Genomic DNA, 24,667 nt, shown 5'->3' with positions numbered 1-24,667 from the left:
GTCCCCCCCAGTCACTGCTTTTTTGCCTTACCCTTTTCCATGAGATATTCACTTCTCCCAGATGTAGACTGGCTGGTGCCCTTTTACTTCTGGTCACTCTTCTAGGAATAGTTGTATTTGCTGTATTTCCAAAATATATGTGGTTTTGGAAGGAGATGTCCACCACACTACTCATACCACCATCTTTTTCTCTCATACCTCAAGTATTTTGAGAACTTTTCTGCTATTTAAGCTCATCATTTAATTTTTTCAGCCATATTACTGGTCTAATTCCTTTAAGCTGATCTACACACCCTATTTTACTTTTCTGTTTTTCTCCAAACCTTCATTCCTCCAATCTACTTGTTCAGCAGTTACTTTGCCAGAAAAATGCCAGGTGATTCCAACTGTCACAAGGACATACTTAAAAATATTTGACAACTTTGGATTTTGCTTTGAACTCAATAGTTTGATAACTATTGTATCTCCTTACTCTGACCCAAATCCCTTCCCCTGCTCTTCAGGCAAAACTGAGGAGGGAGGGATAGACTTCATCTAAGCTTTATTAAGAATATTCTGGAAGTTTCTTTTGCTTTTTATACTTCAAATAACTCATAAAAATCAATAATTTGATGACTAAAGTGTAAGTGAATGAGAAATATGGAATAAGTTTTCCCTTCAATTACATGAACAGAAATTCTATGGGTTTTTATTGGAAACCCAGGCAAAGTAACAGTGAGTATTTGCTAAGCTCCAAGTAAAGATGCTGATATTTCCTGTCTTTCTGAATGTAGATGTGGTGCCTTCCCCAGGAGAGTCCCAAAGCACAAGAGGCTTGGTGGTTGTTTCTTGCTTTATTTGTGCTTTTTCCTCTCTGAATTGCTATTAAGCTGCTATTGCTCCTTTTTATACTGAAGATCTCAAAATAGGTGCAGAAAAGAGATATCTCAGCTTTCCACATGGGCAATGCCACTTGAGCTTTGATCATTGAGTGGTAGCTAGTGGTGCTGCTGAATTGGGCAGGAGACCAAGGTTAAAAATTTTGTAGTTTGCCTTCTTAATAAGGAAACAGAGTTAGTTGTGTCCCTGAAGTGGGCTCCTCTTTCTTCTTATGTCAGCTCTTGCTTTTATGTTGCTAACCACAGTACTACAAGTGACCATGGGCCAAACAGTGTTTTAGAATCTACAGGAACGGGTAAGCCTGCCAGGTCCTCTAACTGGAAGAGTTCATCAATCAAGAAATAAAGGAAGGAAAAGGGAATTAGTTAATGACATTCTGAAAAGCTGTAACTATTTTGCTTGATTTTTTTTTTTCTTTTAACATTGTTCTTTCATAGTTGGGTCATAGTTTTTTTGTATAACAATAAAAACCTAATACTGTTCTATTAAAATTTTTCTCTTTGTCCTTTTGATGTTTATAGTAATAATAATAATAGCAACAACAGATGGTCTTATCTACCTCTGATAACCCAAAGAATTACATTTATTCTGCATAAAAGATATTTATGTCTAAGGAACCAAACTAATAATATAGAAACAGAACATATTCTTCCAAGAATAGACAACACAAAAACAATTGGTTTCTATGTTTATTTTCCTGCACTCTTTGTCACGTTCTATCATTTATAACATCAACCTTTTATATTTTACGCATCTTCCAAAATATGTCACAATTGCCAAGTTTATAGATTATCTTCATTGGTTATATTTAGGTTTGGATGCTTCTAGATTATCTGAAATAGGATAGGAAATAGGTGCAGGGTTTCTTTCCTGCCCCAGTTGACTGGTAGTGACTATATGAAACTGTGGTTCTCAACCCTGGCCACACATTACAATTGTCTGAGGATCTTTTAGAAATTCATGCCAACCCCAGCCCAGGTTGGCTGAGGAATCTTTATGGGCTTGGTTTAGGCAAATTTAAAAATATTTCCCAGGTAATTCTAATAAATAGCCAGGATTAAGAATTTGGATCTGAAAAAGAAATTCGAATAGCCCACAGGCACATGAAAAGATGATCTGCATCACCAATCGTCAGAGAAATGCAAAATAAAACCACAATGAGATATCACCTCACACGAGTTAGGATGGCCAACATCCAAAAGACAAGGAACAGAAAATGCTGGCAAGGATGCAGAGAAAGGGGAACCCTCCTACACTGCTGGCGGGAATGTAAATTAGTTCAACCATTGTGGAAAGCAATATGGAGGTTCCTCAAAAAAACTAAACATAGAAATACCATTTGACCCAGGAATTCCACTCCTCAGAATTGACCCAAAGTAAACAAGATCCCTGATTCAAAAAGACATATGCACCCCTATGTTTATTGCAGCACTATTTACAATAGCCAAGATATGGAAGCAACCTAAGTGTCCATCAGTAGATGAATGGATAAAGAAGATGTGGTACATATACACAATGGAGTATTATTCAGCCATAAGAAGAAAACAAATCCTACCATTTGCAAGAACATGGATGGAGCTAGAGAGTATTATGCTCAGTGAAATAAGCCAGACAGAAAAAGACAAGTACCAAATGATTTCACTCATTTGTGGAGTATAACAACAAAGCAAAACTGAAGGAACAAAACAGCAGCAGACTCACAGATTCCAAGAAGGGACTAGCAGTTACCAAAGGGAAGGGACTGGGGAGGGTGGGTGGGGAGGGAGGGAGAAGGGGATTAAGGGACATTATGATTAGCAATCACAATAAAGGTAAGTCACAGGGAAGGCAGAAGAGCACAGGAAGACAAGTAGTGACTCTATAGCATCTTACCATGCTGACAGACAGTGACTGCAATGGGGGGAGGTGAGGACTTGATAATATGGGTCAATGTTGAAACCACAAGGCTGTTCATGTGAAACCTTCATAAGATTGTATACCAATGATACTTTTTAGAAAAAGAATTAACAAGGACACACACACACACAAAAAAAAAGTCTTGAATCTGGAGCAGTGTTTTTCAAACTTCAACACAGACCCAGATCACCTTGACGGCTTGTTAAATATGTAGATTGCCAGCCCCTTCCCCTGTTCTTTCTGATTCACTTTGTCTGAGTAGAGCCCAAGAATTTGCATTTTTAACAAGTTTCCAGTTGATATTGATGCTTCACATGATTTTATAGAGAAACTGAAAGTTCCTCTGGCCAGGATTCTCACCTGACCTGGTCTGCTCCCTCACTGCACACACTGTTATTGACTCTATATAAGGAGCTCACCCAGTGCTCTGAGCTGCATGACCACGGGAGAGTGGAGGCTGGAGTGGTGGCAGTGCCGAGGACAGAGAGGAGACAGCTGTGGGGGCAGAGACAGACTTGCTGCCTGCAGATTCCTAGTGGATGGGATTCTATGCTTGACCTGCCACCCTGAGAATAAAGCTGGGTGTAAACCCTTTCATAGCATTGTCATTTCTCAGTTTCACGAATCAAGAGTGAACTTGCCCGGGGCTGAAACCCATTGGCGAGACAGATGTGGTTTGGTGAAGTCATGGATACACAGGTCCACACTTTGAGGATGAAGCTTTGTGTTAAGAAGGAACTTGAAGCTGAATTAAGGTTCAGTGGAAAGGAGGGCCATGACTGATTCATCATGGCTGGGCTGCCACAGCACAGAAAGCAAGAATTGTATTTGTTACTCCCACTCTTGAGAAATTCATCAGTAAACTGTCCTCGTTCAATGTAGAAATGGTTTGCTCCAGTAATTATTCCTCATTTACAGTTCACATTGTGACAATTCATTCCTTGGCCAACTATCCACATCAGGAGAGGGCCCTGTCCTGCCCAGCCAGACTAGAAGCTGGTCTACTGAATCTGTCTAGTCACTGCAGCTGCTGCATGCTGCCACTATTGTGGTCTGCATTACCTGTGCGCCGCTCATCTCTGCCTGCTATATATGTCGTCAGAGAGAGGTAGCTTGTTTTCCTGTAAGCATGAGTTATTTTATCAAATTCATTGACTGGGAACTAGCACGAAGCAGGCCAGTCTTGACGTGTCCTCTACGAAGGCTTTGGGAAGTCAGGGAGCAGCATGAGGGCAGAGAGAAAGGGGCTGCAGAAAGCATGGATGGGCTCTGAAGTCCAGTGCTATCTATCTCTGCATTCATCCTGAGACCTCTAAATACTTGTTTGTTTTTCCCTCAGTTCTGAGCATCTCTGTAGATCACAAAAGTAGTCCACAAGCAGAATCCAACAATGGCCAGTCAGAAACTTCAAGCAACCCCCCTGCTGCTATTGAGAAAAAGTGGTGAGTCTCATCTCTAAATGTTCCCAGTGTGAAGCTCAGGTGCTCTGCCCAGTGGGCAATATAACAGAAGTATTTCTAAACGCTGTTATTTTGATGACTTGGAGAGAGTAAAGCCAAAAAGTGTTTCCCATGAGATTCTGCCATGTCAAAGGTCATTATTACTCTGTGGGCAAAATTCTTATTTTACAGGACAACCTGAACACAATCCTGCTTTTTTTCCTTCATGGTGAAACCTATACTTGGCCTCATTAGGTTAAAGTGGTGGTTCTCAGTGGGGAACAGTTTTGCCCCTCTCCCCCAGGACACTTGACAAGTCTGGAGACATTTTTGGTTGTCACAACTTTAGGGGAAAGAGTTGTGCCACTGGCATCCAGTGGTTAGAGGCCAGCGATGCCAAACATCCTACAGAGCACAGTGCAGCCCTTTCACAGCAAAAGAAGTGTCCAGCCCCAAATGACAATAGTTCCGGTGCTGAAAAACCTTGGGTTTAAGCTAAAGCGAAAAGGGAGTATCATTACTTGTTTACCCACAGGTGCTAATTAAATATAATTCAAAATGAATACAGCACTGGTGCCCAGGGCCATAGTTTACTATTTTCAATGTAGGCATGAGCTACTCAGGGCTGCAGAGGACAATGACCCTGGTAAATGTGGCCTCAGGTCACTTTAGTCAGGCCAGGCCAGGCCCTGACAGGAAGCACCAGTGGCTCAAGGAACTCACAGGCCTCCCGTTCTGCAGGGAAGCGTCCATAACCTACCTCCTCCCAGAAGAGGTCTCCAGGCCCCATCACACGTGTCACCACCAGAGGAGGACACAGCTACAGGGGGAGCAAGTGTGACAAAGGGAAGCTCTGCTTAGGATGACGCTTGTCTTTCTTATTTTCCTCCAAATTGCTTGTGGGGACTTTCATTAAAAGTTTATGCTAGGATTTGGAGACAGAAGCAGATCAACAGAAAGCTCTTTGTATCGTTTCACCTGGAAAAAGAGGTGGTCTTGATTTGTAATTCTTTTAAATGATTCTTAATTTTTTGAGACTTCTTACTGATATTTTTGGGCCGACTAATTAAATCATCACTACTTCTCTAGCAGTCTCAAACTGTTCTTGGATTGCTTTCAAAGTAAACTACTTTCTTAATAGAATAGCTTATTTAAGGGTATGTGAAGAAATATTGTAGACCTCATCCTCCCACTTCTGTGAATGACACAAACACTGTCTTGTAACGTAGCCTTAAAACCTGGGAGTCATTTTTAATCCCTTCCTCTAACTTAACCCCACTTCCAATCATTTCCTTAGCATCCTTCCTTGGCCTAGTATCTCTTTCTCTCTCTCTGTTCTCTCTTTTTTACAAACTAGCTTTCATTTCTGACACCTGATCAATTGTCGTAAAGCATATTCTATATTTTCAGAGAACTTTAATGGCTTCCCATTTTAGACCAAAAGAGGTTCAGACTTCATTCAGCTATATCAAGCCTCTCCCCATCTTGATCCAACAAGTCCTCCAGATTCACCCCCGATATGTCCCGTGGGCACCATATGGCTACCTGCAGCCAGACTGATTGTTCTACCAATGCACCTACTTCTGTTCTCTCTGCTCATGTCTTTCTGTTTAGTGCTTAGCTATTTCATCAAGATACGTTATCATATCCCTTTCTGCCATGAAGACCTCAATTCTCTTTAATACTCCTTGCTGTATTAAACAGTATTCCTCAAAATGCTGGTTTCTGACTAGATGATAAGCTTTTATCAGAATGTAAATCAACCCACTGCTTTCTTCACCAAGAAAAGTCTTGCTATGAAAAAAATATCAGCTGAACTTAATAATGTACTTGGTGGTAAATTGAGTTACATTCTGGCTCAAGCTCCTTAGGATGTTGTGAGCAATAACAGTTCAGACTCGGCCTCCTCAGACCTCACTTTGGTTTATCATTCTCTGGCCCTTCACGTTTTGCCTGTTGTTGCGGTTGACTTTCCTCTAGCAGGTCAGGTTCTCAAAGACAAAGGCCGAGTCTCACTTCCTGTTTCTAAGATATGCAGTAGGTACTCAGTAAGTTTACTGAGCTGATTTCCAAACCCAGTCTTCAGGATTCAGGTTTTTATGAGAAAAAAGTTCTTCCTGCTCAGTCTTTGGGTGGTGACAGCAACAGCAGGACCCAGGGAGTGTGTCACAGTGTCTGTGCCCCCGGGGGCTGGGGTCCTATTTTTCCCTCTGTTTGATGGTCACCTCCATGCCCTGTGGAGTGCCCACGGGTTGACAAACTGGAAACTGGGGCCAGAGCAGAGATGGGCAGAATAAGAAAAGAGCTGAGTCATGCCAATGGTGATGCTCTCAGCAGAAAGTAGCAGAATGTCCCACCAATAGATTTAGGATCCCTCAGGACAGAGGTCTGAAAACAGAAGTTCCAGTGCTAGGTCAGTTGCTTAGGAATGTCATCAATTACATAGGCCCTTTCTGTCTCTATACTCTGCTATTCTTAGCATGTTAGCAATGCCCCCACTTATGGCCTCAAGGTGGCTGAAGCAGCACTAAGCATCACTTCTTCACATAGCAGTGTCTAAAGCAGGAAGAAAGAGGTAAGTGGAAAGGGAGCCCTCCTCAGGAGTCACTCTCCATTTGTCAGGAGGGTAACCTTTTCTAGAACTTCTCACGGACCAGAATTTGCAGAGATGGCTCTTCAGGGGAGCTGCAAGGAAGGCTGGGAAAGTGAACATGGGCATTCTCAGCTTCTGCAGGGGAGAATAGGCACAGAAGGAGGGCTTGGGGAACCAACCAATGCAGTGGGACAGAAGAGTTCTGAAGAGGCGGTGATGGAAGCAGATAGACATTGAGAAAGATGAAGGGAAGTTGGAATCAGAGGGAAGAGTTCACAAGGAAGACCCAGACATGCTAAGAAATATTGTTGAGACCAAGAATAGGGACATATTGATGTCATCACTCAGATTCACCCAAAATTTGTTACAATGCCAGGTCTTTTTCCACAATTTTCTCACCTGATTCTCACACCAGCCTTTTAGGTGGCATTACCAACTCCATGCCACTGAATTAAACCAAACGAGGAAAATCTGAGACAAATATGTCCCAAATGCTGGCCCGGAACCCAGATCAGGTTTTCCCACTCCTGGTAGTCTGGGGGCCTCACCCACCACCACACAGGGAACAAATGGCAGGTCTGGGGTTTGAATCCAGATCTTCTGTTTCCAACAATAATAGCAAAAACTAACATTTGATATTCATTAACAACTTCCTGGGTACCATGCTAAGTGTTTTATATGTATTATTTATTCCTCGCAACTACCCTATGGGAGGGGTACACATTTTATAATTTCTGACACCTAGAGATTACAAATAACTTGCCAGTGTTACTCAGTAAATTGACAAGAGTCAGGACTTGGATGCAGGCCTTCTGACTCCAGAGCCCACACTTTTAAATTGCTGTTACAGTCTACTACCAATCTAGGTTCCAGGCTCTAAATGCTTAGCCCAGGGCTTTTTGTATTCTGTGTTCTCTATAACTGTCATTGCAGCAAATCTTAAATCACAACCAGCTAAGGAATAAACCCTGATTGGTATAAAACTGTCACCCTGTAACTGATGGAGAAAATTCCAGCACTGAATTCTTGGGAGAAAGCCTATGGCCTCCCTGGAAAGGTGCTCTCATCTGTGTGTGACAGGCTATGGGTTAACATAGCTGGGGAGAAAGAAAACTCACGTTGAAGGTAGAAGTCAGTGGCATGGTGTTTTTCTGCTCCACTTTCTATACAGTGAATGACAGAATGGAAATAGTCTTTTATGTCGTGGGGCTTTGTTCCTGTGATGGTAATCCTCCATTTTAATACTGATAAGTACAATAGTGAGGATTATGCCCTCAATTGAATTTGGCCTGTGTATGGCAAAGCTCTCTCAAGGCTTTTATTTGATATTCTTTAGCACAGCTAAACTGTTGCTGTGTAAAGCAAAGCCCCTATGAGGGAGGCAGATGGATAATGCTGGTGCAGATGTTTTTTACCAAGCTGCTCATGACACACTGCCAGAGAAACTGCTTCGTTTGGGGCGGCCTCAGTGAAGATTCAGATTCCAGTGATGGGAACCTTCATGACTCCAGCAGTTCGAGAGGAGCTGGCACCTCACAAGAGGGGAAAATGAGCACATATTTCTCCTGCGTGTCATCTTTGCAACTGTGGGGCTCGGAGCCAGTTGGGCTGACCTCAGAATCGATGAGCCAGGGAAACAGCCTCCCAGTCAGGGCCGACTGTGGGCCAGATTTTCATGTGGGCTGTGAAAGTGCAGATCACCACATACCTCAGCAAACACTGTATGGGCGGTCACTGCAGAAGTACGTGGCAGTGCTAAGAAGAGTAAACAAAACTTGTCTTTACGTATCAGGAGGACCTTTCCTTTCCCACCCTTCAATCCCCAGGCTCATTTTTCCTTCCACTTTCATTTCCCTCACCTTCCCGCAAATTTCCTCCCACTGCAGCCAAGTCCCCATGCCCTGAGGCACCAGAGGCCCTCCTGCGGAGCCAGAGGGGAAGAGACAGCCTGGGTGCGGAGGGGCAGGGATGCTGCCCTTCTTTTGTGAAGTGCTTATGATGTGGTGGATAGTCTATGTGTTGGCTCATTGGGGTAGGAAATGAATGGGCATTGGTGGCAGACCTGGGCTTGTGTTCAGTTCAGTTACAGACAAACTGAGGCTCTGGGCAAGTTTCTTCACCTTTCTGAACCTCAGGATCCTAAGCTACAAAAAGGGATTCATTGTAAGGACTAGAGATATCTACAAAAAGGAACTAGCGCAGTTCTGGACACATAACAAGTGCCCGCTGAGGGGTGATGGCGAGCTGTTGCTGCTGTGACAGAAGTAATAGCAAGAATGGTCGTAAGGGTAGCATGCCAGGTTCCTGTACAGTGAGTGACCTGATATGAAGGGTCAAGACCCCTCTGGCTTAGCCTAGAGCTGTACACTAAAACAAACACTGAGGATTCCAGCATTTTAGAAGCTCTGAACAATGCTAACTCTCTGCTTTAACTTAAAAGCCAAATTTAATTTTGTTGTGTTCCTGGCTCTTATCTCAGTGATGGATCTGAGGCTGATCTGGGCCCCAAGATTCACCCTTGCCAATATGGCCAGGATTCCACTGGCACGCCCTCAAATGATAAACTTGCAGAGCTTACTTGGTTGTTAGGGCCTTCTTAGAGTTCCTAAGTTTTAAAAATATTAATTGGTCACATTTATTTTCAAAACCTTTCTGAAGCCAGAAACTTTATCAGCAGCTGAAAGGACCTTCAAGGAAAAATCTGTTTTGAGTTATATTTTTCCTTGTGGATTTTCTTATGGCTGTACATAAATATTTATCTGAACTATTTCAACAAACCTTAAATCACCAGTGATCCTTATACAAAGGACCTCTTCAGAAGGACTGTGGATGTCAAGAATGTCAGCAATCCGAGTTCTCTTTATAGGACCAGATTCCAAGGACCCAGAGGCCTCTTTTAAAATATCTGGAGCTGTTTGGTGGTTTTCAACATGTCTTTTGTTTTCCTGTTTCCGTATATTTGTTCATGTGTTTCCTTCTGAATAGAATTCCCTTGCCAATTCTTTACCTGTCAATAGTTCATGCATCCTCCAAGGTCTCATGCCTGTGGCATCTCCTGTAGAGGCTTGACGCAGCCTAGAGCCACGAGAAGAGCACCTCATTTGGGAGAAACAGAGCAGGCCACTGCCCAGAGACAGGGCGCGTGGATAGCCCCTTGGGGAGGTGGAGATGTCCAGTGGGGTGAGGGCTGAGGGTGGGGTGGCCACAGCATGACGGAGGGAGAACTATTACAGGGAAAAGGCAGAGGGGAGGCAGGATATGAGTGGGCTTAAAAGCTGCACAAAATATTTTGGACCTTATTCTTTTAGCCAAAAGAGTGTTTTGGTAGAATAGTCTGCAGACATACTTTGTTTGGCCTACACAATGTTTTTGAAATACTTAATTAGTATCCAAGATATAAAAATAGAAAGATTTCATACAACAATTCAGATTTATATGGTTCTTAAAATAATGGAATGTCTAGCAGCAATCTCCTGGAACTGATTAGAGGCTATCTTCCATTGATACCTACTCACTGGCCTGCTTAATTCATAGCCTGGCCCCACCAACATCTGAGTTTGATTCCTGCCCACTGTGTGGTTCCTACCGTGCAGGGAGAAGAAACAGTTTAGGCCACAGGCTCTGGAGCCAGACTGCTTCATTTCCAGGCCTGGGGCTGTGCTCAGCTGCCTCGGTTGGCCTTGGGCAAGTTAAGCATATTGTTAATAACGGTACCTATCTTGTGTGGCTATTGGGAGAATAAACCATAGGACATTTTTAGAAAACTACCTAGCACGTGGTAAATGCACAAAAATGTTAGCTATTATTAGTATATTCTACATGAGATAATAAATTACAGGGCTGAAACCATCTGCCACTCATTGATGTATGACTCACTGAATTTAAAATCTTGGCCGTTGTACGCATAAATAAAAGTAATTGATAAATGGATGAATGCATATGTGCTATTTGAATTTTTATTTCTGTTGGGTCCAAAACTAAATTTAATTACTTCATCCTCAAGAAATGCCTCCTATTTATCTTAAGTTTGATTTGAGCATAATAATTAATGTTTGATAAAGTAGGAAGCTAGCTTCTTAAAAAGCCAGTGGTGCTAACAAAATAATGGAAAGGATATATTGTTCACACTATGTCAGTTTTCAGTAATTTATCTATTTTCCTAACTAAAAAAGAAGCCCCAGGTTTGGGAAGATGCTTAATTACATGCCTTTTTTTTTTTAATGAAGTTCAGTTATTGGCAGCTAATTGTCTATGGTTAATGTCTTTATATCAGTTGCTAGGAACCAGACATAGTTAACTTCAGCAAAAATGATGTTAGAATACGTTTCACTTGGGTTCTCCAGATCACCCCAACCCCACATGAGATCCACATTTCAAGGCAGTATTTTTGTGCTTGGTGTCTCAGACAGAGGGGAAACACCTCTAGAAATGATTTGGACAGTTGGGTGCGAGAACCACTTTCCATCATGTCCAATTTATGTAAAGCAGAAGTCATGACACTGCCCCAACCCGGTCTTTGGTGCTGTCACCCACAGACGTGAGCATCTGTGCTTACATTGGTCTGTCCCTGAACACATTTACTATCAACGAGTGATGGTACGAGCTCTGTCCTGATTCACTCTGGAAAATGTATACATTCACAGGGAACTTGGGTCCAGTGGCATTTAATTTTCTTTGGATAAACATCATGTAAAACTGAATGATATATTCACGATTCTAAAAAGTTTCTTATTAACTTTGTTCTTTGTCAAATGGCTCTACATTTTTTATAAAAAACATCTTTTGATATCATAATGGCTCTATTTTTTCTAAAGAAATCTCAGTCTCTCTGTGGCACTCTCCCTTTCCTTCTTTCTTTCTTTCCTTCTCTCTCAATCTCTCTTTCTTTATCTCTGTCTTTATACAGGTAATACCTGCATCTCTGAAGTTCTGGTTTCTAATCTAAAGGACAATTTCAAGCAGTGATAGTCTGGCAAATTCTTCTGACCATTTTGCCATCCCCTGTTCCCTTCCTACATTACCACTTTGTGAGAATAGGAAATTCCAGAAATTCAACACACCTCTGGTATCTACTTTACTTGTATCTTCATCCATATTTTTGCTATATTCAAGGCTCAGATTGAGTTTTTGACCAAAAAAATACTTTGCATATTGAGCCTATTTTGAAAGAAAAAAAAAACCTGAGAAAAGGAAACTTGCTCAAATTGAAAATATTGCAGGACCAAAATTTGTGTAGAAATTAATTCTATATCAAGTGTTTCATCACCAAAAGAAAACTAGATTATAATATTATAGGTTGAAGGAAGATTAACTGTACATCCCCATAGCCTTATTAACTATTTCATATTCTTCTCTGGGTTAGAAGGAAAAAATACTAGTGTTTTGATTCCAAGTGTATTTTGTAAGTTAATTGGCAATTGGATACTAACTGTAGGACACAAATATTCCAGCATTATTTCCCATTAGCATTGTTGTAGCCATTTTAAATTAAGACAGAACCTGAACAAGTGTTCACTACAGAAGCTGTTGTTAACAGTAATGCCACACTTTATGTACATCTTAGTAACTTCTCAAATTTATCTCCCTGATGAGTAAACAAAACAGGAGGAGGGTGATTTTTTTTCTGAATAGTGTAGGTCAGGGAGACAGAGGAATGGAGAGCTCTGGTGAAACAGCTCTAGAGACTGGACTGCTGTGATTGGAAAATTAGATAATAAACAGTCCCTGATACTAAGATTCTAATGGCCTAAGACCAACACAGTCTGGAGATGCAGGCATGAGTGGCCTTCCATGCTCTGGCCCAGACCTTCCCCTGAGAGCTCTTCCTGTCAACAAGAGCAGCCAGAGCTCCTGGCCAGCTGCCAGCACTCACAGTGGGGCTATCATTTTTGTTTGCTTTGCAAATATCTTAATGGGAAGTGGTTCAACACCACCTATGGGTTAATCTGAGGGGTTCTGCTTGGCAGCTGTTAGCTCTGAGCACCACATGGCTGCTCTCAGATGGAGGGAGTTGGACTGTTAAGTACCCGGCCGTCAGGTTGAGGCATCTCCTTTGCGTATTGGATTTACTGACAGGCAGGAAACACCTTGTTGCCTTTTATTTTTAGTTTGTTCCTCCTGGGAGGGTAAGGATGTTATTCTCAGATCCAACTGTGCTTTTCCCTCTGAGGCAGGGCAGTTTCCATTAGTTAAAAATGCAATGTATTTCTTTCACATAAGCTCATCCTCATAAAATCGGAAGTTTGATATTCAAAGTGGTGGTGGTGTGGGAAGAAGGGAAGAAGGATCTAATGTGTTAGCTGGTGGAAAGGGAAGCTTACAGCCCTGTCTTCCCCTGGAATCTAAAGAACAGAATAGACACTGAATTCCATAAGAACCCCGGCTCCACTGTGTCCTTGGTTTTCTCTTCTCTTGCTGATTTTGGCTTTCACTGGTCTGACTCATGGGCAACTTGGCCAACTCACATCTTTCTGGATCTGTATCGGCTGACACTAGCACAAATGAGCTTTCCTATGCTTTTCTCACTGGATTTCAGGCAGGTTTGGAAGGTTTCCACAATGCAGGTTAGAGAAGTTCCTAGACTGATGACAGACTTGTAGACCACTTCCAAATGCCCCATTTGTGAAAATGCAAAAAGACTCAGGTGACTTCGATAGCTCCTAGAACAACACTGTCAGTAACAGTGCAGCCTTGCTTCTAAGACCTCTTCCTTTCCTGAAGGCTTCCACACATATTTGTAGGATTGCCTGGTGGTTGACAGCAGGGTCCCTGGAGCCCACTCTACCTGCTACTATTAGTAAGGGTAAGATCTTAATGAGCTTTCTCATTTTGTTAGTCTCCTTTCCTCATCTTTATGTGGAAGATAAATCACATAATGAATACCTCACCAGATCATGAAAGTTAAATAAGATAACATATACAAAGTGTATGACATCTCATCTGACATATTAAAAAGCACTCATAAATAGTAGTAATAGGGGGAGTTATTGGTGTTCTCTCTGAGGCATCCACCTTTCTTTATGTGACCATAGTATTATACATTCTTCTCTGAGGTACTCTTTTGAAGCGTATTATACATTCTTCTCTGAGGTACTCTTTTGAAGCGTGTTACTCCTAACCCTTTAAAATTAAGCCAGTGCCATAGTGAGGACAATTTTAGTATTAAAGTAAATAATGATAATAAGATACAATGTATTGAGTAAAATAAGAATTCATGAATCCACATTGATAGAAGAAAGGAAGGGAGGCAGGGAGGGAAGAGAGTGAAAGGAAGCAGGGGAGGAAGGAAGGAAGAAACAGGGTAAAACCTTTTCTTTCACTCAAATTTAAAATAATAAATGTAAAAGGATGATGAAAACAAAATAACCATTTGACAACTACCAAGATGATTATTGTTTCAGGTGATAATCATCAATGGATGCTAACAAACTGCTAGATGAGAGTTTAAGGAGTAATAGCTTTTTGCATAGTCTCAGAGTAAATCTCAAAAAGATACTAATTTCAAAAAGACAGCAAGGAAATCTGGCTGATCCACCTTAACCAAGTGATGAAAATTATCATTACTAGTAATCAGATGAATTTACAGCATGCGCCTCCTGATGGGATGCACTGAGAAGAATGCAACATTACTTCTGTGGATTTCCTGCCAAATTTGCATGACCTGAATTTAATCATGAGGAAACAGAAGACAAACCAAACAGAGGGACTTCTTCCAAAATGACTGACCTGTAGGCTTCAAAATTAAACACAAAGGTTGACTGAGGAACTGTTCCAAAGGAAAGACAAAGTAACACGATTGAATGCAGTGTATGATCCAGAATTTTCTTTTTCTTTAGGAGACATTCATTGGGACAAATGGAAAAATCTGAATACACTCCATACATTGCATAGTAGTATTGCATTATTAATTTCCTTACTTTGATCACTGTACTATGTATGGTCATAGAAAATAATTCTCTTTTAAGAAACACAAATTGAAGTATCTATGGATAAAGGAGTATCAGGTGCCACTGACTCAAATGGTTCAGAAAAAAATTATATGTGTGTATAAGTATGGCTATCAGTATACATGTACCAAGGGAAAGACAGACAGAGAGAAGGGAGAGGAAAGACAAAGCAAGTGCGTGCATTGCTAATATTCAGAGAATCTGCTGAGGAATATATAGAATTCTTTAAACTATTCTTCTATCTTTTCTATAATTATGAAATTAACTCAAAATCAAAAGTTGAAAGATAAAGTCAGACTGCCAAAGATAGTGGCGTGAGACTCCTCCCAAAACCACAAATAGTATGAAAATATAGATAATTAATACAACTAATCCTAAAGCAGCAACAAGAAAGAAGGCTGAACCAGGCGGCATACAGACCTCATGAATAGAACAGACCTCAGGAAACAGAGTAATGTACGAAAGCCTTAGTCCGGCCGGGGACCCAAGCCCTTCCCCTGCCCCAGCTCACTGGCAGGAGGCAGAGAAACGGAGTGGGGAGGGGGTGGAAGCCCGGAACTGCTGAACACCTAGCCCTGGAGACCTGCTTTGTGAGCAGAAACCTATATTTGGTGGTGCTCTGGACCTTGGGGTGCTTGGACAGGTGCTTGAGAGACTGAGATTCCAGTCGTTTGCGGAGGAGGGGATCCACATCTGACCACTCAGTGTCTGAGGAAAGGCAGGTAGTCTGAGAGGCTTCCTAGGACTGAAAGGGCTACTGAAGGGGCAGGGTTGGCATGGAGCTTGCTGCGTGGGGGAGGGGAGAGCTGGACAGGGTTGTCTGGGTGTGCTCTGCCCAGTTGGTCGGGAATTTTGAGGAGCTTCAGGCACTCCATCCCCCTGGCTGCCTATTCTGCTCCGAGGCCCCCCACTGTGACACGCAGCCTGCTGTGCCTTCCTCCTAGCCTGCCGGCACTGGTTCACAAACCTGCAGTCACTTTCCTGGCATCAGGCCAGCCACAGGGAGGCCCCGCCTACAACAGCTAGAGACGCCAAGCACAGAGGCTTACACCTGTGTGCTCCGCCCACTGGCTCTGACACCGGAGACAGGCACTGCAGACGGGAATCAGGAAACAGATCTTTCCTCACCCCAGGCACCAGCTCTGCTCCCCTATAACCCCCAACCTCACTCTAGGGGCTGAGCAGCTCCAGAGACTGGAGCATCTGGGCATTAGTGGAAACAACACAGAAATATGAAACTTAAAAAGAACATGGTTCAGACCGAAATCTCACAAATCCTAGAAAAAGGGTCAAATGAATCTGAACTCACCAATCTGCATGAAAGAGAGTTCAAAATAAAAATCATAAACATGCTTATAGAGGTACAGAAAAAATATTAAAGAACTCAGGAACAAATTTAAGTCAGAGATTCAATCATTAAGGAATTTCTTATCTGAAATGAAACATACAATGGAAAGATTTAAAAGCAGACTAGATGTAGTAGAAGGGACAGTAAATGAAACAGAAATTAGAGAAGAGGAATACAAAGAAACTGAGGCACAGACAGAAAAAAGAATCTCTAAGAATGAAAGAATATTGAGAGAACCTTGTGGCCAATCCAAATGGAACAATATTTGCATTATAGGGGTACAGAAGAAGAACAGAGAGAAAAAGGGATAGAAAGGGTCATTGAGGAGGTAATTGGTGAAAACTTCCCCAATCTGGGGAAGGAAATAGTCTCTCAAGCCATGGAGGTGCACAGATCTCCCAACACAAAGGACCCAAGGAAGACAACATCAAGACATATAATAATTAAAATGACAAAGATCAAGGATAAAGACAGACTTTTAAAAGCAGCTAGAGAGAGAAAAAAGATCACATACAAAGGGAAACCCATCAGGCTATCATCAGACTTCTCAACAGAAACCTTACAGGCCAGAAGGGAGTGGCATGATGTACTTAATGCAATGAAGCAGACGTACCTTGAACCAAGAAGACTCTATCTGGAAAGGTTATTTAAATTTGAAGGAAGGATTAAACAATTTTCAGATAAGTAAAAACTGAGAGAATTTACCTCCCACAAACCACCTCTACAGTACATTTTGGAGGGACTCCTATAGATGGAAGTATTCCAAAGCTAAGTAGATGTCACCAAAGGGATAGACAAAGAGTACAGAATATGATTCATAACACACAAAGAATGGAGGAGGAAGAAAAAGGAGGGGAAAAAAAACCCTTCAGGATGTGTTTGCAATAGCATATGAAGTGAGTTAAATTACCCTTGAACCTTTGGTAACCAAGAATCTAAAGCCTGCAATGACAATAAGTACATACCTATCGATAATCACCCTAAATGTAAATGGTCCGAATGTACCAATCAAAAGACATAGAGTCACTGAATGGATAAACAAACACGACCCATCTATATCCTGCCTACAAGAGACTCACTTCAAACCTAAAGACATACACAGACTTAAAGTAAAGGGATGGAAAAAGATATTTCATGTAACTAACAGGGAGAAAAAAGGTGTTGCAGTACTTGTATTAGACAAAATAGACTTTAAAACAAAGAAAGTAATAACAGACAAAGAATGACATTACATAATGATGAAAGGGTCAGTCCAACAAGAGGATATAACTATTATAAATATCCATGCACCCAACACAGGATCACCTACATATGTGAAACAAATACTAACAGAATTAAAGGGGGAAATAGAATGCAATGCATTCATTTTTGGAGACTTCAACACACCACTTACTCCAAATGACAGATCAACCAGACACAAATTAATAGAGAGACAGAGGCACTGAACAACATATAAGAACATATGGACCTAATGGACATCCACAGAAAACTCCATCCAAAAGGAACACAATACACATTCTTCTCAAGTGCACGTGGAACATTTTCAAGAATAGATCATATACTAGGCCACAAAAAGAACTTCAGTAAATTCAAAAAGATCGAAATTGTACCAACCAGCTTCTCACATCACAAAAGTATGAAACTAGAAATAAATGATACAAAGAAAATGAAAAACTCCACAAACACATGGAGGCTTAATAACATACTCCTAAATAATCAATGGATCAATGACCAAATAAAAACAGACATCAAGCATTATATGGAGACAAATGACAATAATAATTCAACAAAACAAAATCTGTGGGATGCAGCAAAGGCCACGCTAAGAGGGAAATATATTGCAAGACAGGCCTACCCCAGGAAAGAAGAACAATCCCAAATGAATGGTTTAAACTCACAATCAATGAAAGTAGAAAAGGAAGAACAAATGAGGCCCAAGGTGAATAGAAGGAGGGACATAATAAAGATTAAAGCACGAATAAATAACATTGGGAAGAATAAAACAATAGAAAGAATGAATGAAAGCAGCAGCTGGTTCCTCAAGAAAATAAACAAAACAGATAAAGCCCTAGCCAGACGTAGCAAGAAAAAAAGAGAGTCTACACACATAAACAGAATCAGAAATGAGAAAGGAAAAATCACTACAGACACCAGAGAAATACAAAGAAGCTCTGAGAGACTACTATGAAAAATTATATGGTAACAAATGGGATAACCTAGAATAAATGGACAACTTTCTAGAAAAATACAACCTTCCAAGGCTGACCCAGGAAGAAACAGAAAATCTAAATCGACCAATTACCAGCAAAGAAATTGAATTGATAATCAAAAAACTACCTAAGAACAAAACCTCTGGACCAGATGGTTTCACTGCTGAATTTTATGAAACATTTAGTGAAAACCTAATACCCATCCTCCTTAAAGTTTTCCAAAAAGTAGAAGAGGAGGGAATACTCAGTAACTCATTCCATGAGGCCAACATCACTCTAATACCAAAACCAGGCAAAGACACCACAATAAAAGAAAATTACAGACCAATATCCTTGATGAACACAGATGCAAAAATACTCAACAAAATATTAGCAAACTGAATTCAAAAATACATCAAAAAGATCATCCATCATGATCAAGTAGAATTCATCCGAGGGATGCAAGGATGATACAACATTCGAAAATCCATCAACATCATCCACTACATCAATAAAAAGAAGGACAAAAACCACATGATCTTCTCCATAGATGCTGAAAAAACATTCAGCAAAATTCAACATCCATTCATGATAAAAACTGTCAACAAAATAGGTAGAGAGGGCAAGTACCTCAACATAATAAGGGCCATATATGACAAACCCACAGCCAACATTATACTTAACAGTGAGAAGCTGAAAGGTTTTCCTTTAAGATAAGGAAAAAAACACAGATGCCCACTTTCCCAGCTTTTATTCAACAGAGTACTGGAGTTCCTAGCCATGGCAATCAGATAATACAAATAAATAAAAAGGCATCCAGATTGGTAAGGAAGTATTCAATCTGTCCCTGTTTTCAGATGACATGATATTCTATATAAAAAGCCCTAAAGAATCCACTCCAAAACTACTAGAACTAATACCTAAATTCAGCAGTTGCGGGATACAAAATTAATACACAGAAATCTGTTGCATTCCTATACACTAACAATGAACTAATGGAAAGAGAAATCAGGAAAACAATTCCATTCACAATTGCATTGAACAGAATAAAATACCTAGGAATAAACCTAACCAAACAAGTGAAAGACCTATACCCTGAAAACTACAAGACACTCTTAAGAGCTATTAAAGAGGGCACTAATAAATGGAAATTCATCCTATTCTCTTGGCTAGGAAGAATTAATATTGGCAAAATGGTCATCCTGCCTAAAGCAGTCTACAGATTCAATGCAATCCCTGTCAAAATACTGACAGCGTTCTTCAATGAACTAGAGCAAATAGTTCTAATATTCATATGGAACCACAAAAGACCCCAAATATCCAAAGCAATCCTAGGAAGGAAGAATAAACCAAGGCAAATTGTGCTCCCTGACTTCAAGCTCTACTACAAAGCCTCAGTAATCAAGAAAATTTGGTACTAGTGCAAGAACAGACCCATAGACCAGTGGAACAGAATAGGGAGTGCAGATATAAACCTAAGCATATATGGTCAATTAATATATGATAAAGGAGCCATGGATATACAATGGGGAAATGACAGCCTCTTCAACAGCTGGTGTTGGCAAAACTGGACAGCTACATGTAAGAGAATGAAACTGGATTACTGTCTAACCCCATACACAAAAGTAAACTCAAAATGGATCAAAGACCTGAATGTAACTCATGAAACCATAAAACTCTTAGAAAAAAGAAATAGGCAAAAATCTCTTGGACATAAACATGAGCAACTTCTTTATGAACATATCTGTCTGGGCAAGGGAAACAAAATTAAAAATGAACAACTGGGACTATATCAAACTAAAAAGCTTCTGTACAGGAAAGGACACCATCAATAGAAAAAAAAAGACATTCTACATTTTGGGAGAATATATTTATAAATGACATATCCAATAAAGGGTTGACATCCAAATTATATCAAGAGCTCATGCACCTCAACAAACAAAAAGCAAATAATCCAATTAAAAAATGAGCTTAACAGACACTTCTCCAAAGAAGAAATTCAAATGGCCAACAGGCACATGAAAAGATGCTCCACATCAATAATTATCAGGGAAATGCAAATAAAACCCTAATGAGATATCACCTCACACCAGTTAGGATGGCCACCATTCAAAAGACAAACAACAACAAGTGTTAGCAAGGATCTGGAGAAAGGGAACCCTCCTACACTGCTGGTGGGAATGTAAACTAGTTCAACCATTGTGAAAAGCAGTATGGAGTTTCCTCAAAAATCTCAAAATAGAACTACTATTTGACCCAGGAATTCCACTCTTAAGAATTACCCTAAGAATGCAGGAGCCCAGTTTGAAAAAGACATATGCACCCCTATGTTTATTGCAGCACTATTTACAATAGCCAAGAAATGGAAGCAACTTAAGTGTCCATCAGTAGATACACAGATAAAGAAGATGTGGTACATATACACAATGGAATATTATTCAGCCATAAGAAGAAAATTAATCCTACCATTTGCACCAACATGGATGCAGCTAAGAGGGTTTTATGCTCAGTGAAATAAGCCAGGCAGAGAAAGACAAGTACCAAATGATTTCACTCATCTGTGGAGTATAAGAATAAAGAAAAAACTGACAGAACAAAACAGCAGCAGAATCACAGAACACAAAAATGGACTAATAGTTACCAAAGGGAAAGGGACTGGGAAGGATGGGTGGGAAGGGAGGGATAAGGGGGAAAAAGGGACATTACGATTAGCATACATAATGTAGTGGGGGCAGACACGGGAAAGGCAGTATATACAAAGAAGACATGTAATGATTCTATAGCATCTTACAACGCTGATGGACAGTGACTGTAATGGGGTATGTGGTGGGGACTTGATAATAGGGGCAGTCTAGTAACCATAATGTTGTTCAAGTAATTGTACATTAATGATATCAAAAAAACAGATGAAGTCAGTGCTACTTCCCTCCTTTAGACAGGGTTGTTGGTCAGCCACTTTCCTTTTAGATACCAACTCCTCTCCATTCATACCTAAATGTCTAAACACATCAGCAGTGCACTGCTTGGTGTCTGTCCTTGACCTTCACCACTGTGATATTGCTGACTAGTCACCACCCACTGCACACTATCTTTTTACTTCATTTTTTTTGAGATTCCCTGGAATCTTCCCAACCCTCATGACCTCTCCCTCATCTGTCTTTGAGCCTCATCAGTTAGTGCCATGCTCATCATGCACTTCATTTCACAGCTTCTTGATTCTTTTTCCCTGAACCAAGCAACTCTTTCCACCATAAAGGGAGAAAACTGAGCTATTATCTTTTGAGGGTGCACTGGTGCCATGGGCATCATCCAAGCGATGTGGATGTCAGACCTGTCTCTTTCTCTGACTCACTAGAGATTCCTTTGTCTCTGCAAGTCCATGCCCTGGCCTAAGTTCATTTTTAAACGTACTAGAAAAGAATGTGATTGGCTTAAAGATGATGGCATGAGTGGTGAGACAAAAACTTCCTCCCAAAACCACATATATTATGAAAATATAACAAATACAACTAATCCTGAAAGAGCAACAGGAAAGAACACTACAAGAGATTGCCTACATCTAGGGAAAAGAGCAAACCTCACAGAAAATGGTAAAGTAGCAAAGCCATGATCTGGGGGGACCCAAGCCCTTCCCCCACCCCAGCTAACCAATGGGAAGAAGAGAAATGGACTGGGGAGTGGGTGGAGGCCTAGAATTGCTGAATACCCAACCCTGGAGATCTGCTCTGGGAGCACAAACCAACATTAAATGGTGCTCTGGAGATTAATGGGGTTAGAAAGCTAAGACAGGCAGAATACTTGGACAGACTGAGATTTCAGTGACCTGTGGAGAACAGGCACCCACAACTAGTCACTCTGGGACATAAAAAATGTAAGCACTCTGAGAGATTTCCCAATAGTGAGAGGTATGCTAAAGGGGCAAGGATTGCACAGAGCTTGCTGCTCATGAGAATGGACAGGTGGACAAAATTGTCCTGGCACACTCAACCCAGGAGGTTGAGAACTTTCAGCAGCTTGAGATGCTCCATCCCCCTGATTGGCAATGCAGCTCTAAGGCCCCGACCCATAATATGTAGCCTGCTGTTTCTTGCTCCAGGCCAGAACCAGCTCACAAACCTGTTGCCTGCACCATTGTGCCAGCCAGGATAGCCAGAAGGCAGTCCTGCCTAAAGCAGCTGCAAGGGCATAGCATAGGGGCTCCTCCATGCATGCTCAGCCCACTGGCATAGACAGTAGAGGCAGGCACTGCAGCTGGGATGCAGGAAAGAGCTCTTTCCTCCTGGCAGACACCAACATGGCTCCCCTGCAACCCCTGACATCATTCCAGGGGCTACGCAGAGTACAGCTTCTGGGCACTAGAGGGCGCCACCTACAAATGTGAAACATCAAAGGAAACTGGTTCAAACAAAAATTGCACAAACACCAGAGAGAGTACCAAGTGAAACTGAACTCACCAATCTTCCTGAAAGAGATTTCAAAATAAAAATAATAAATATACTAATGGAGCTACAGAAAAGTATTTAAGACCTCGGGGAGGAATTCAAGAAAGAGATAGAAACTTTGAGAAAAACAGTATCCACAATGAAACATACAATGGAGGGATTTAAAAGCAGGTTTGGTGAACTAGAAGAGACAGTAAATGAAATAGAAATTAGAGAACAGTAATACAAAGAAGCTGAAGCACAGAGAGAAAAAAGGATCTCTAGGAATGAAAGAATATTAAAAGAACTATGTGACCAATCCAAATGGAACAATATTTGCATTACAGGGGTACCAGAAGAAGAAGAAGAGAGAAAAAGAGATAGAAAGTGTCTTTGAAGATGTAATTGTTGAAAACTTCCCCAGTCTGGGTAAGGAGATAGTCTCACAAGCCATGGAGGTGCATAGATCTCTCAACACAATGGACCCAAGGAAGAAAACACCAAAACATATAATAATTAAAATAGCAAAGATCAAGGATAAGAACAAAGCATTAAAAGCAGCCAGAGAAAGAAAAAAGATCACCTACAAAGGAAAACTCATCAGGCTATCATCAGACTTCTCAACAGAAAACTTAAAGGCCAGAAGGGAGTGGCAACATATATTTAATGCAATGAAAAGGAAGGGCCAAGAACCAAGAATACTCTATCTAGCAAGATAATTTGAAGGAGGGATTAAGCAATTTCCAGATAAGCAAAAGTTGAGAGAATTTACCTCCCACAAACCATCTCTACAGTGTATTTTGGAGGGACCGTTATAGATGGAAGTGCTCCTAAGCTTAAACAGCTGTCAGCAGAGAAAATAAAACCACAGTGAAGGAAGTAGATCAATTAATTACTAAACAAATGCAAAATTAAATCAACTGCCCCCAAAGTCAGTCAAGGGATACTGAAAGAGTACAGAATATGATACCTAATATATAAAGAATGGAGAACAAAGAAAATCAAGGGAGAAAAAAAAGAAAAGAACCATTAGATTGTACCTGAAATAGCGTAATAAGTGAGTTAGGTCAGACTGTTAGATAGTAAAGAAGCTATCCTTAAACCTTTGGTAACCATGAATCTAAAGCCTGCAATGGCAATAAGTACATATCTATCAAAAATCACCCTAAATGTAAATAGAATGAGTGCATCAACCAAAAGACATAGAGTTACTGAATGCATAAAAAAACAAGACCCATCTGTATGCTGCTTACAAGAGACTCACTTCAAACCAAAGACACAGACAGACTAAAAGTGAAGGGATGGAAAAATATATTTCTTACAGAGAAAAAAGCAGGAGTTGCAGTACTTGTATCAGAAAAAAATAGACTTCAAAACAAAGAAAATAACAAGAGACAAAGAAGAACATAACATAATAATAAAGACGTCAGTCCAACAAGAGGATATAAACATTATAAATATCTATGCACCCAACACAGGAGCACCTACATATGTGAAACAAAAACTACCAGAATTAAAGGGAGAAATAGAATGCAATGCATTCATTTTAGGAGACACACCACACACTCCAAAGGACAGATAAAACAGACTGAAAATAGGTAAGGAGACAGAGGCACTGAAAAACACATTAGAACAAATGGACCTAACAGATATCTACAGAACACTTCACCCAAAAGCAGCAGGGTACAAATCTTCTCAAGTACACGTGGAACATTTTTAAGACTAGACCATATATTAGGTCCCAAAAGAGCCTCAGTAAATTCAGAAGGATTGAAATTGTACCAACCACCTTCACAGACCACAAAGGTATGAAACTGGAAATAAATTATGCAAAGAAAACAAAAAAGCCCACAAACACATGGAGGCCTAACAACATTCTCCTAAATAATCAAGGTACCAATAAAGAAATAAAAACAGTGATTAAGCAATATATGGAGATGAATGAAAATAATACCA

The 24,667-nt window shown here is 40.7% G+C and overlaps 1 protein-coding gene across 1 annotated transcript in view; it reads left to right on the top strand.

Moving 5' to 3' along the window:
- MYO3B (myosin IIIB) overlaps positions 1-24,667 on the top strand; it is a 487,104-nt gene that overhangs the window by 352,329 nt on the left and 110,108 nt on the right. Inside the window, exon 29 of the mRNA XM_057503926.1 lies at positions 4,115-4,217. Coding sequence (XP_057359909.1) covers positions 4,115-4,217 — 103 coding nt within the window. The remainder of the gene's footprint in view (positions 1-4,114; positions 4,218-24,667) is intronic.

The sequence above is a fragment of the Manis pentadactyla genome, chromosome 6 (assembly GCF_030020395.1).
Source record: "Manis pentadactyla isolate mManPen7 chromosome 6, mManPen7.hap1, whole genome shotgun sequence".
Lineage (NCBI taxonomy): Eukaryota > Metazoa > Chordata > Mammalia > Pholidota > Manidae > Manis > Manis pentadactyla.
The sequence above is the reverse complement of the archived record's forward strand: the minus strand, read 5'-3'. Positions and strand labels throughout refer to the sequence as shown.